This window comes from Ptychodera flava, chromosome 6 (assembly GCF_041260155.1).
Source record: "Ptychodera flava strain L36383 chromosome 6, AS_Pfla_20210202, whole genome shotgun sequence".
Lineage (NCBI taxonomy): Eukaryota > Metazoa > Hemichordata > Enteropneusta > Ptychoderidae > Ptychodera > Ptychodera flava.
Window position 1 is genome coordinate 568,131 of NC_091933.1, and position 13,197 is coordinate 581,327.

At 33.8% G+C, this 13,197-nt stretch overlaps 1 protein-coding gene across 4 annotated transcripts in view; it reads left to right on the top strand.

Moving 5' to 3' along the window:
• Positions 1-13,197, top strand: part of LOC139134529 (protein MCM10 homolog) — a 90,951-nt gene that overhangs the window by 13,962 nt on the left and 63,792 nt on the right. For all 4 annotated transcript variants that reach the window (XM_070701391.1, XM_070701394.1, XM_070701392.1 and 1 more), the window contains one exon: positions 7,477-7,732. In XM_070701391.1, coding sequence (XP_070557492.1) covers positions 7,477-7,732 — 256 coding nt within the window. The remainder of the gene's footprint in view (positions 1-7,476; positions 7,733-13,197) is intronic.

The window sequence follows — 13,197 nt, forward strand, 5'->3', positions numbered from 1 at the left end:
GGGTTGTTGTCTGTTACTACGATGAATTTATTCCCATAGAGGTAATCATGAAATTTTTCAGTTACTGCCCATTTGAGTGCCAAAAATTCCAACTTATGTGCAGGATAATTCTTCTCGCTTCGGGATAATCCTCTACTGGCATACATGATATCATTTTTGTTCTTTCCTTCACCTTGATACAGCACAGCTCCTAATCCAGTAACACTAGCATCAATATGCAGCTCGAAAGGTTTTGAATAGTCGGCATATGCCAGAACTGGTGGATTGGTTAACTTCTCCAGGATTGTCTCAAATGCATGTTGATGTTCTTCTATCCATCTGAAGTTGGGAACCTGACACTGACTTCTTGAGATGTGTCTACCCTGTTTATGCTTACGTTTGATAGGCGAGCCTGCTGTTAACTCATTCAGTGGCTTTGCAATTCTGGAATAACCTTCAACAAACCGGCGATAGTAACCTGCAAAACCCAGGAACTGTTTCACTTCTTTAGCATTCTCAGGAACCTTCCATTTCAACAAGGCAGCTGTCTTATCAGGGTCTGTCTCAATCCCTCTCTCTGATACCACATGTCCCAGGTATTTCACTCTAGTCCTGAACAACTGGCATTTGCTTGGCTTGAGTTTTAGGCCTTTTTCTTTCAACCGGTCTAACACTTGTGCCAATCGCTCTAGATGTTCTTCAAAAGTGTTAGAGAAAATGATAATATCATCAAGGTACACCAAACAAATATTCAGATGTAAATCACCCATTTTTCCATACATCGTTGAAATGTCGCAGGGCTGCCGGTTAAACCCATAGGCATTGTCAGACATTCCCAGAATCCAACAGGAGTAACAAAGGCTGTCTTCTCAATATCTTCTTCAGCCATACCAATTTGCCAGTACCCAGACTTAAGATCCAGAGACGAAAACCACTTTGCTCCACCCAGTGCATCCATACTCTCCTCAATCCTAGGCAAGGCATAAGAATCTCTGATGGTACGGCCATTAAGTTTCCTGTAATCTATACACAGCCGGGTCTTGCCATCTTTTTTGCAGACCAATACTATAGGAGCGGCCCATGGACTGTGAGGTAACTACACTTGCTATATAAAATGGTGATACAATGACAGCAGTCAAAAAACTTTAATATTTTTATTTCAGCTAATTACATATTTGTATACTTCATGACCTTTTAGAATTAATCGGCAGTGATTATTTTTCATTATATTGATCATAATACTTTCAATGAAGTTGCAAACATGTGGCAAAGGTTCAAATTTACACATAACTGCAATATATAATGAAACACGTGAGCATTTTCAGTTCATATCTGGTATAAAGAAAGACCTGACCAGAAACATTTCTCTTTTTTTGCCTTACTTTCACTTTATTGTCAGTGTGTGTAAAGAATCAGAAATAAGTATTTTCACTGTGATTTTTTGCTCATGTGTTCACACACGTGAGCATATGTTGCAGCGATGTCTGTCTGTCTGTCTGTCTGTCCGTCTGTCTGTCTGTCTGTCTGTCTGTCTGTCTGTCTGTCTGTCTGTCTGTCTGTCTGTGTGCTCAATATCTCAAAACCGGCTCATCAGATCAGAATCAAATCTGGTACATAGATTCAGTTTGCAAATGGCAAGAACTGATTAGTTTTTGGTGGATGTGGCTTACTTACTTTTTGCTCATTTGCATAATTAATGATTTTAGAAAATACGGATATATATTGAGAACGACTGCACACAATTTGATGAGATTTGCTACAAATGTTGATCACATCAAGATATATCAGCTGTGAAAGTTATTAAGGGGTGACGTGAAAGATAATTACTAATTTGCATATTTAATGAAATTTCCTAATTAGGGGTATATATCTGAATTTACTTATTCAAAATTGACGAAACTTGGTATCCATATTGAAGATACTATGATTTAACATTATTGAAAGTCATTAAGCATTTTTACTTCATCCAAATTGTAATTTGCATATTTAATGACCTTTCAAAATTAAGGATATATATTTGAATTTACATAACCAAAATTGATGAAACATGCTCTGTACATTAAAGATATTATGATAGAACATTATTAAATGTCATTAAGCATTTTTCCTTCAACCAATTCCCAATTTGCATATTTTATGAACTTTCCTAATTAGGGGTATTTATCTTGATTGACGTGACCAAAGTTGATGAAACTGGCTATGTACATTATAGATACTATGAAAGAACATTATTGAAAAATAATCGCAATCATACCAATCCATAATCCAATAACACTAGGTCAAAATTTGTAAGACAATAGTTGTAAACATAGACACAAAACAGCACAGAACAGACAGTAAATAGACGGTACAAACAAAGTCAAATTCATGAAAGAAAGATATATGGACCTCTGGCCAAAAGACCAAGAAGTGATGTCAGGTGTTTCGAAAATAGTAAGCGCATCCTGCCCCACATGTGGCACCCGCCATATATCAATCTGTAAGTCAGATAGGTAGTGGTCACTAACTAAGGCCCAATGTCACCGATGCCATCAGTGATCATTTGTCGAAGAGAGATATTGTATTTATCTACCAGCTTGCGATACCTGCCAAAAAAGCGTTTGAATGTAGAGACAAGTCTTGTCATTAAGTCATTAAGCATTTGAACTTTAGCATATTCCTTATTTGCATATTTAATGAACTTTCATAATCAGGGATATTTATCTGTATTGACAAGACCAAAGTTGACGAAACTTGCTATGTACATTAAAGATACTATGATACGACGTTATTGAAAGTCATTAAGCATTTTACTTCATGCAGCCCATAATTTGCATATTTAATGAATTTTTGAAATTAGGGATATACCGGTATATTTGAATTTACATGACCAAAATTGATGAAACTTGCTATGTACATTAAAGATACCATTATGTAGGCTAACATTATTGAAAGGCATTAAGCATTTTTGCTTCAGCTAATTCCTAATTTGTGTATTTAATGAGCTTTCCTAATTAGGGATATATGCTTGGATTTATTTGATCAAAGTTGGCATAACATTCTATGTACATTGATGATTATACCAGGTTATACCAATATTGGAAATCATTTTGCACGTAAGTTTTCATGTCAGCTAATTTATAGTTTGCATATCTAATGAGCTTTCAAAGTTTGGAATATATAGTTTCAAGGACTTGACAAGAGGCAAATACACTTGGTATATAAAGAGGTGATACAATGGCAGCAGTCAAAGAAATTAATTATTTCTATTTCAGGTAATTACGTATTTGAATATTTAATGACCTATAGAGTTAATCTGTGGTGAATATTGTTCATTATGTTGATCATAATACTTTCAATGAAGTTGCAAACATGTGGCAAAGGTTCAAATTTACACATAACTGCGATATATAATGAAACACGTGAGCATTTACAGTTCATATCTGGTTTAAAACTTCTCCTTAGTTTTTGTCGTTTTCATTATTCTCAATCAGTTGTATTAAATTTTTAAAGAATACCACATAGATATCAGTTTCTACGTGTAAAATATTAGTTGCCTCTGATGACTACATTTTGTCCTCTGCCACACAGTTACGCGTGGTTCGATACATAGCGGCCGCCGGGTGTGGTATGCGCGCATACCACGCGGCGGCCACTATGCATACTATGTACCAACCTCACCTATCTGTGCTAGTCACCTATGTGAATTCTGGTGGAATCAGCAAACTTTGTTTTTCGTTTTTTTGCCGAGTCAGTAGGACTCGACTTTCTCCCATGGGACATTACCGCTCACCGACGCGAGTGGTACTGCTATGGCGTACAGCAGCGTCAGCATAGACTCGTACTCCATAGCTTAGTTGACAATGGCCCCAGTGCCGAACGTTCTATTAGGGAGGCCAACTGAAATTTTGAAATGTTCAATCTGCATTTTAATTAATGTAGTTTTTTAGATTTCAATGAGAGAAGCTAAACATTTTTTTAATTTTCGAAATTGGATGAACGGTTACAATTACATTCACTTTTACGCTTTCTGTAGAAAGACAATACATATAATAACAATGGGAACAATGGGACAAAAATGAAGGAGTTTTAGCTGAAATTTACAGTAAATTTGCTGTAACTTTGTTCATAAAACATCTTTTTGTACCAAATTTGGCATGGAGATAGATTTCAATGGCACACACAAATGTATCCTAAAATTACGCGATTACGATGGTGGCCATATTGGATTTATCCATGGCAACGGATGAACGACACTTAACGAGAAATGACAAAATGAAAATATTAAGCTCAAATGGCATAAGTGATATATAAAATTGAAGGTCTTTTTGAGCTGATGACACTTTTAAATAGCTCTACTGCATTAAAACTACCTACAAAAAGTATTTTATCCAAATAAAGGCTTTCAAAACATCACCACTGGGGCCATGTGGAGTTTTGACATTATTTGGTAAAGGCTTCTTCAATTTTATCAGTTTCTGAACAATTTGAAACTTAGAATTTAATTTAAGGATTATTGGTTAAAACTATGTTCCAAAATTATTGATCATCTTTAAAATTCAGGAGTAAATTGAATGAGAAGTCGATGTTTGGAGGTGCTAAAAATTGCATACTTGTCATGGTAAAGTTATCAGCAACTAAGATGGTCTCATCATACCACCTGTCAGACATGCAAATTTCCTTTGTTACAAACATTTAAAAAAATCAATACCCTTTCTTTTGCCAACACAGATGCAACTTATTCCCTTAGTTTCCTTGAAAATATTGTGTATGGCTGTCAAAAATCTATGTCGACAAAATCACAAAATTGCTATCTCTGCGCAAAAGGGATTGATCTTCTCATTATTCACCGTGAGAAATTAGAGAATTATGATTATCAAAACTATGGTCCCAGAATTTTGATATAGGGACCGAGCTGTTCTGTGTACAGAAGAAATTTGCTCCAGTTCAATGAGTGATCTCCGTGTGTACGGATCATGGAGAAATGTGGGTAGCCTCACTTACTGTGAAGCGTGGTCAATATCTTCGTCAATAAATACGTGAGCTGTTCAAAATTTCTCATTTTTCTAGCAAAAATTCAAAAGAAATAATGATAAACTGCGTACTAGAGGACGTTTCACTGAGAGTTGGTCAGGTTAGGTCTCGGAAAAATCGCTCTCAATTTTTTGTCTCGGATTTGGTCATATACACTGCCCTATGTTGGTGAAGAACCTTATATCGCGAGAAAGAGCGAGATCTGGGCTTTCAAATGAGTATTCGATGTAAGGGATGTTTTGATTGGCTCACCTTCAAAAATGCGTTTCAAAATCAGTGATGTAAATATTAGGTGCTGCCATGTTTCAGATCGCCGTTCCCGGTACCGTTTCTAGCTCAATTTTGCAGTTTATTCAAAAAGTAAGTAGTTCATATAAAGAAATAAAAAACATATGAGAGAATAGCTGCATTTTTAATTTTTAGCCTCATGTATTTTTTTCCACAATTTTCTTTCCCGTTATCGATGTTTTTCAATTTTGAACATGACTAAGTCACTGGTGATTGAGTGTCAATTCAGCATGTCCTGGGCGACCTGCTGGCCTCCCTATGTTCGGAAGCTGAATTCAGGTGGGCCACCGGAATTCAAACTTTAACTTTTTTGAGGACATGTTTTTATCGATATCTCGCGATCCGCGCGCAGTCGCCATGTCAAATATCGACCGTTGGCATTAAAAAGATGTGTTTTAAAAACGTTACCAAGTGGGAGTGCCTCTTTAATGACTTTCAATAATGTTGTATCATAGTATCTTTAATGTATACAGCAAGTTTCATCTACTTTGGTCCAGTCAATTCAAATATACATACCTAATTAGCAAAGTTCATTAAATATGCAAATTAGGAATTGGCTGAAATTAAATTGCTTAATGACTTTCAATAATGTTAAATCATAGTATCTTCAATATACATACCAAGTTTTGTCAATTTTGACCAAGTCAAATAATAATAATAATAATAATATTTATTTCTTATAGAGGGCATTACATTTTTAAAATCTCAATGCGCTTTACACAACACTAAAAAAGAGGTAAATTATAAATAAAAATTACGAGAAAACACCAATAAAATGCAAAGAGATAAAATTTTTAAAAGTGTCTAGGAATAAAATGATCTAAAAAGATAAGTTTTTAACTGACTTCTAAAATTGTTATAAGAATTAGCAAGCCTTATCTCAAATGGTAAAGCATTCCACAAATGGGGAGCACATACAGAAAAGGCTCTATTGCCATAAAAAGCCGTGTTGCAAACAGGCTGATGCAAAATGATCGCACCACTAGACTGGGACCTAAGTGTACGACCAGTATGACGTAGTGTAAGCATTTCTGCTAGATAGTCGGGGGCTTGGCCTGTAATAATTTTGTAAGTGAAACAAAGAATTTTAAAATCAATTCGTTTCTGGACTGGAAGCCAATGTAAATTTTGTAGCACTGGTGTTATGTGATATATATCCCTAATTAGGAAAGTTCGTTAAATATGCAAATTAGCAACTATCTTTCATGTCACCCCTTAATGGTTCCCATCGCTGAAACATCTTGGTGTTATCAACATTTGTAGCAAATCTCATCAAATTGTGTGTTGTTGTTTTTAATGTATATCAATTTTTTCTAAAATCATTAATTATGCAAATGAGCAAAAAGTATGCAAGCCACACCCACCAAAAACTAATCAGTTCTTGCCATTTGCTAACTGAATCTATGTACCAGATTTGATTTTGATCTGATCAGCCGTTTTTGAGATATCGGACCAACAGACAGACACACAAACAGACAGACAGACAGACAGACATAGCTGTGACATATGCCCACGTGTGTGAACACGTGAGCAAAAAATGAACCAGAACCATTTTCAGCTTGTAAACTTCAGCTTTCAAATGATCAAATTACACATTTTACATAGGAAATACAGTTTCTAGAAAATTTGGCATTAAATATGCATAAAGAAATTTCAAGATATCAATGCACCTTTCGATTATGAAAATTATTCTTGTTTTTAACAGATTTCCATCTGTCATGGAAAAGCATTTGATTGTAATTTGCCAATTCATTTAAAACTTTGGAGTGAAAGTTGTGTAAATGAGGCATGAAACTTGACATTGGACAGATGGTCACCTGCTTTCAGGCACATAGTCCCTTGCATGAGCTATAACATATGGTTAATGCATTGAAACTTTTCAAACATATTAGCATTTCAATGTAACATTAACAGTGCGCTTTACAATTTAAGTAGTTCTAAAATGGAAGACCTGACTCAAATCGCTGTAAACAAAATAATTTCAGAATGAAATAGATTAACTGAACATCATAGATGTTGTATTGTAACTACAGAGTTATACAAACGCTGACATGTCATCCGGTATTTCAATGCCTACATACAGCAAACACCACAGACACTTATACAAAGTAATGTACAACAAGACATGTTCATGTTATTTACAGTGCCTTTGAAAACCATGAAAGTTACATGAGAACTCTCAAACTTCACTTTCAGCTCATCAGATAGCCAAAAATGTCACCTCTGCCTCTACTGGGCAAAACTCATTCTTGAAAGATCAAGATGGTGGGAAGATCTGTAAGGATTCTGTGAAAAGTGGACCATCTCAGCCTTTCAAGAGTAGCCAGTTCTCTTCAGCTGCAACTTGCCACAACTTTCCTGGGACATCTACTGTGCTAAGGAACAATTCTAAACAGCAAGAAGAAGATGCTGCCAAATATGAAACAGAAGTTTATTCACAAATAAGAACAACGTGCGTAATTTTCCTTTGTTTGTTTTTTGTAGAGGAATTGTCTCTATTCAAAAAAAGATATTTTGATTGGCATGAATGAGCAGTTCCTGTGAACAAAATGTACTAAAACTGGAAAATCACAAATGCTCTCAATCAACTAGATAGATTACCTTCTGAAATGACATAAAACAATGTTTAAAGGCAAGGAGTTGTCATTTCCAAGCATGTTGAATACATGTGTTTTACCTCATTCAAGAATTTATAACAATTTGTGATAGTGGCGGGCTCTAGTACAGTTGCTTGTTACCATCAACACAATGTGTCTCCATGGTTGTCATTGTCTGACAGTCTGTACATTTGTAAAGGACACATAAGCCCCATACTGATAACAATATCTGTAGTTTTTATTTTATTAAAATGCTGATATATGGCTGTTTATGCTAAAATGCTTTGAACTTATTTGACTTTGACTTGAACATTTTTTGCTCACGTGTTCACACACGTGAGCATATGTCGCAGCGATGTCTGTCTGTCTGTCTGTCTGTCTGTTGGTCCGATATCTCAAAAACGGCTGATCAGATCGGAATCAAATTTGGTACATAGATTCAGTTAGCAAATGGTAAGAACTGATTAGTTTTTAGTGGGTGTGACTTGCATACTTATTGCTCATTTGCATAATTAGTGATTTTAGAAAAAATGAATATACATTAAAAAGGACTGCCCACAATTTTATGAGATTTGCTACAAATGTTGATCACACCAAGATGTATCAGCAGTGGGAACCATTAAGGGGTGACATGAAAGATAGTTGCTAATTTGCATATTTAATGAACTTTCCTAATTAGGGATATATATCTGATTTGACTCTATCAAAATTGACCAAACTTGGTATATTTATTGAAGATACTATGATTTAACATTATTGAAAGTCATTAAGCATTTTAACTTCACCCCATTCCTAATTTGCATAATTATAGAACTTTGCTAATTAGGGATATATATTTGAATTGACTGGAACAAAGTAGATGAAACTTGCTACATACATTAAAGTAGGTATACCACACGAACATGCTACGGCTTCTGAAAACGCTGAGTGTGTAAGCGTGTTGGAATTTTCGAAGCATTTTTTCTCGTTTTATTTGGCAAATTATCAGCAAATACCCAACACTTCAAGTTACCCCTTTCTTCTCAATCGTTTCCTGGAGTGTCAAAGTCATACGAACGAAAATGAGTGAAAAATTTCGATGCAAAAATCGTGCATCGGCGAGAGCGGCGGCCATGTTTTCAACGTGCTATTTTAAGACCACTGAGCCTGTGTATACACAGCGTACTATCGCGTTTGAGCCCAATCGTAAAGAGACTGAAAGTATTCATAGATAGATAGCCCATGATTCGACCTTTATTTTCATGTTTTTCGTTTGAATTTTGGCCAAATAGTCGCTTTTTTAGCGAGTTTTGAATTTTTTTAAAGCCTCTAAAAACATTAAAATGACTTTTAATTAACAAACGAAATAAAAAAATAAGAAATTTAATTAATTATCTACAAAATAAAAATATTTTTGACCAGCTGAATCATGCAGCTCAAAAGCGAACGATCATCATTTTGGACCAGTGTGAGCGATTTTCGCGGGGATTCCCCAGATCTGCCATTCATAGCTGCGGCGCTCGAAAACGCAGTCAGTTTCTGTGAAACGGGATGAAATTTTCTCTCTGCTAGGCGTTTCTAGTTACTCTTTAGAAATGTAACTTATTTATCAGTTGTTGTTTTACCGTTTCATGACACACTGTTTTTATTCAATCACTTGTTGACCTGAAAAACAACAATATTTAGAACTCTTTTGCTACAGACCTTAGTAAGTAGCTGCCGGTACGGCTGTCAAAATACAATCGTTTTCAAAGAACATTTTGAGTGAACTTTGTAAATGAACATTCTGAACCATAGTGTAATGTTATGCTTGGAGTTTTGTTGCCTTTGAGATTAATTCGTAAATATTTTTATAATGATAGTTTAAGTTATATTATTTTTTGTGTTCCTTTCCATTATCAAACATCGACAAGAATGAAACTACATGTAGCCCTAATCACTTAAATGAGAATTATGTGTTACTTTCCGGTTTTGTAATAGGTTTAGAAAAAAATAAGTTGATTTCTTTTGATCCTTTCTACATATTGGTATTTTTTCCTGGTTGAAAGTTACTAATATCCTTGATCCTTAGTCTCTACAATCTTAGGAAAAAATGAAACCATTGATTTAATAAAAGAAACTTTATTGTGACACAGTTCAATTCAGTCATTTTCATTACTCTGAAGTTCAAAATTCAGTGTGCTATACTCCTATCTTGGCAGTGCTGAACTCTTCTGTAGTAGTATCTGCAATTGAAGATTACTTCACAACAGTTTCAAATTCCATTTACTTTCAATTTGATTTTTTCCAACAACCAAAAAATATTGTGGATCATGGTAAGATTAAAACCTCACATATTCTAATGGTACAGTAATATCTAATTATATAATTGAGGCGTTAATAAAAAACAAAAAAGGCATGTTTAGGAAATTATGAAAATGTAAATCAGAGCTGTTGAAGATCATTTAATTTTCAGGGTGTTGCAAATTGTGGATATAAGTATGTCTAGTTCTGAGATGAGCTGTCTTGGCATACAAAAAGAATTTGTTGATAACTGATAATTTAATAAAAAGAATGGTTGCCATGGCAACATTTGGTGTAGGTTATTTTTGTGAAAGTAGATATTCCTTCATCAAAATTTTGATATGAACTTCATAAACATTTCAAAACTTTTAAATTTTCATAGCCAGTGGTTAACTAACCATGCCATGGCATGCAGGTGTACGCCACCAGCACTCATTCAAAGCGAGAAATTTGCATAAATGGGTTTTTCTGTCACATTTTTTCATCATTTAGAGTAGCTTTGTTGCTGAATGTTCATTGGTACTCATAACAAAGGGTTTTCTACAGATAAAAACCCAGAAAAGATGGTCTGACATTATGAAATATTCGTTCAGACTTTGCGTATACATTTGTACATGGTAACTTTTCATATTTTATCACCCAATGTGAATGTCATTTTTTGTACAAAAGTGACATTTTTGGTCAAAATTACAATGATCTGGGAAGAAATTTTACCATATATCTATTTGAAACTTGTTGAAAAATTGTTTTTCTTTGCTGATAGGCTTTGTTTGTACTTTTTAAATGTCAATGTTCTTGACTAGACTTTGACAAACATGGCTAATTTTAATATTTTACCCTATTTTTGGTTGTCCGGCAAAGGCATATTTTGCAGTTAAGTCAAATTTCATTCTACATTTCTGACTATCTAATTACATTTCCTGAGTGAACTTTCCTTTTTTTTAAATTACACTACAGTAGTAGTGCATATAGATTAACAATGCTTTGTAAGTTCACCAATAATTTTGCATCAGAATGACTGTAAATCTGCCAAAATTTGTATTTTTCAGTCATTTTGTAAATTTTCCGCGATGCAGAATCAGACAAACTGTCATATTTGGATGCGTTTACGTCAAAGAGTAAATTTCCTTTGGTAAAAGATTTAATTATTTTGTAAAAAGAAGTTACTTTTAAATACTTTTAGCAACATATTTGTTACAGAGTCATGTATTTCTGGGAAAACAAGCCTATTAAAATCTATAATTTCAGCTATTTTAACTTTTTTTCCATACTATGACCTTCGGCCGCGAGGTATTACATACACAAAAATCTTCATAACTTTTGAATGACTGAACCGATTTTGACCAGATAAAAAAGTATTTTTTATCATTTTCCAAGCACTCTTTTTAAATTGAATTAAAAAAAAGCGATTAAATGATTTTAAAATTTTCACTTGGTATACCTAATTAAAGATACTATGATACAACATTATTGGAAGTCATTAACCAGTTTTACTTCAGCCAATTCTGAATTTGCATATTTAATGAACTTTCCTAATTAGAGATGTGTATCTGAGTTAACTTGATTGTAGTTGTTGAAACTTGCTGCATGCATCAAAGATACTGTGATATAAAATTATTGAAAGTCAAAAGCATTTTTACTTCAGCCAATTCCTAATTTGCATATTAAAGGAATTTTCATAATTAGGGATATATATCTGAATTGACTTGATCAAAATTGATGAAACTTGCTATGTAAATGAAAGACACTATAATACAATATTATTTAAAGTCATTAATTATTTTCTCTTCAGCCAATTCCTAATTTGCATATTTAATGAACTTTCCTAATTAAGGATATATATCTGAATTGACTCGACCAAAGTTGACAAAACGTGCTACATATATTGAAGATACTATGATACAATATTATTGAAAATCATTAAGTATTTTTACTTCAGCTAATTCCTTATTTACCTATTTAATGAACTTTGCTAATTAGGGATATATCTGAATTGACTGGACCAAAGTTGATGAAACTTGCTATGTACATTAAAGATACTATGCAGTTTTTCTTCAGCCAATTCCTAATTTGCATTTTCAATTATCTTTTCTAATTACGGATATATACTGGGATTTGCTTGATCAAAGTTGGCAAAACATGCTATGTACATCGATGATTATACCGGGTTAAAACAATATCAAAAGTCATTTCACATTTTCATGTCAGCTAATTTATAATTTGCATATCTAATGAGCTTTCAAAGTTCGGCATATATGGCTTGAAGGACTTGGCTAAAGGTAATTACACTTGCTATATAAAGTGGTGGTACAATGACAGCATTCAAAGAACTTTAATATTTTTATTTCAGCTAATTACAAATTTGTATACTTCATGACCTTTTAGAATTAATCAGCGGTGAATATTGTTCATAATACTTTCAATGAAGTTGCAAACATGTGGCAAAGGTTCAAATTTACACATAACTGCAATATATAATGAAACACGTGAGCATTTTCAGTTCATATCTGGTAAAAGAAATGTCTGGTATAGCTCTTAGTGTTTCTATTACTTTTTATTATAGAAAGTCACAAATATATGAATGAACTTCAATGTCATAGTGAGGATGAATATTTTTGTTTAGTGATGACACATCAAAACATCAGCCATTTATCAAAATCTTGTTGCACTGTTTATTTAACTTGGTTAACAAAACAACAACGGTATCCATCAGGGCTCGAAAATTTTTTTAAAAATTCACTTGCCATAGGGCAAGTGAATTTTCAATTTCACTTGTCCGGAAGAAAAATTCACTTGCCCTGAATTTCAGATGATTTAAGGAGTAAATGTGTATGGTTTTATTCATGTCATTGTAAAGAAACAGTAGCTGTAACTTACTGATAAATTTGTGTCCTTAGTTTGTGTATCAAAAATAATATCTTATATAACGTATACATGCACAGTGTTTCAGCCAGCTTTTGCTAGCATGGGGACACAGTGACCCATAGTAGGTCTTAATGGGGACAAATTAAATTTTGGGGGGACATGTAATGTATTTCAATAAAACAACACCGGTACA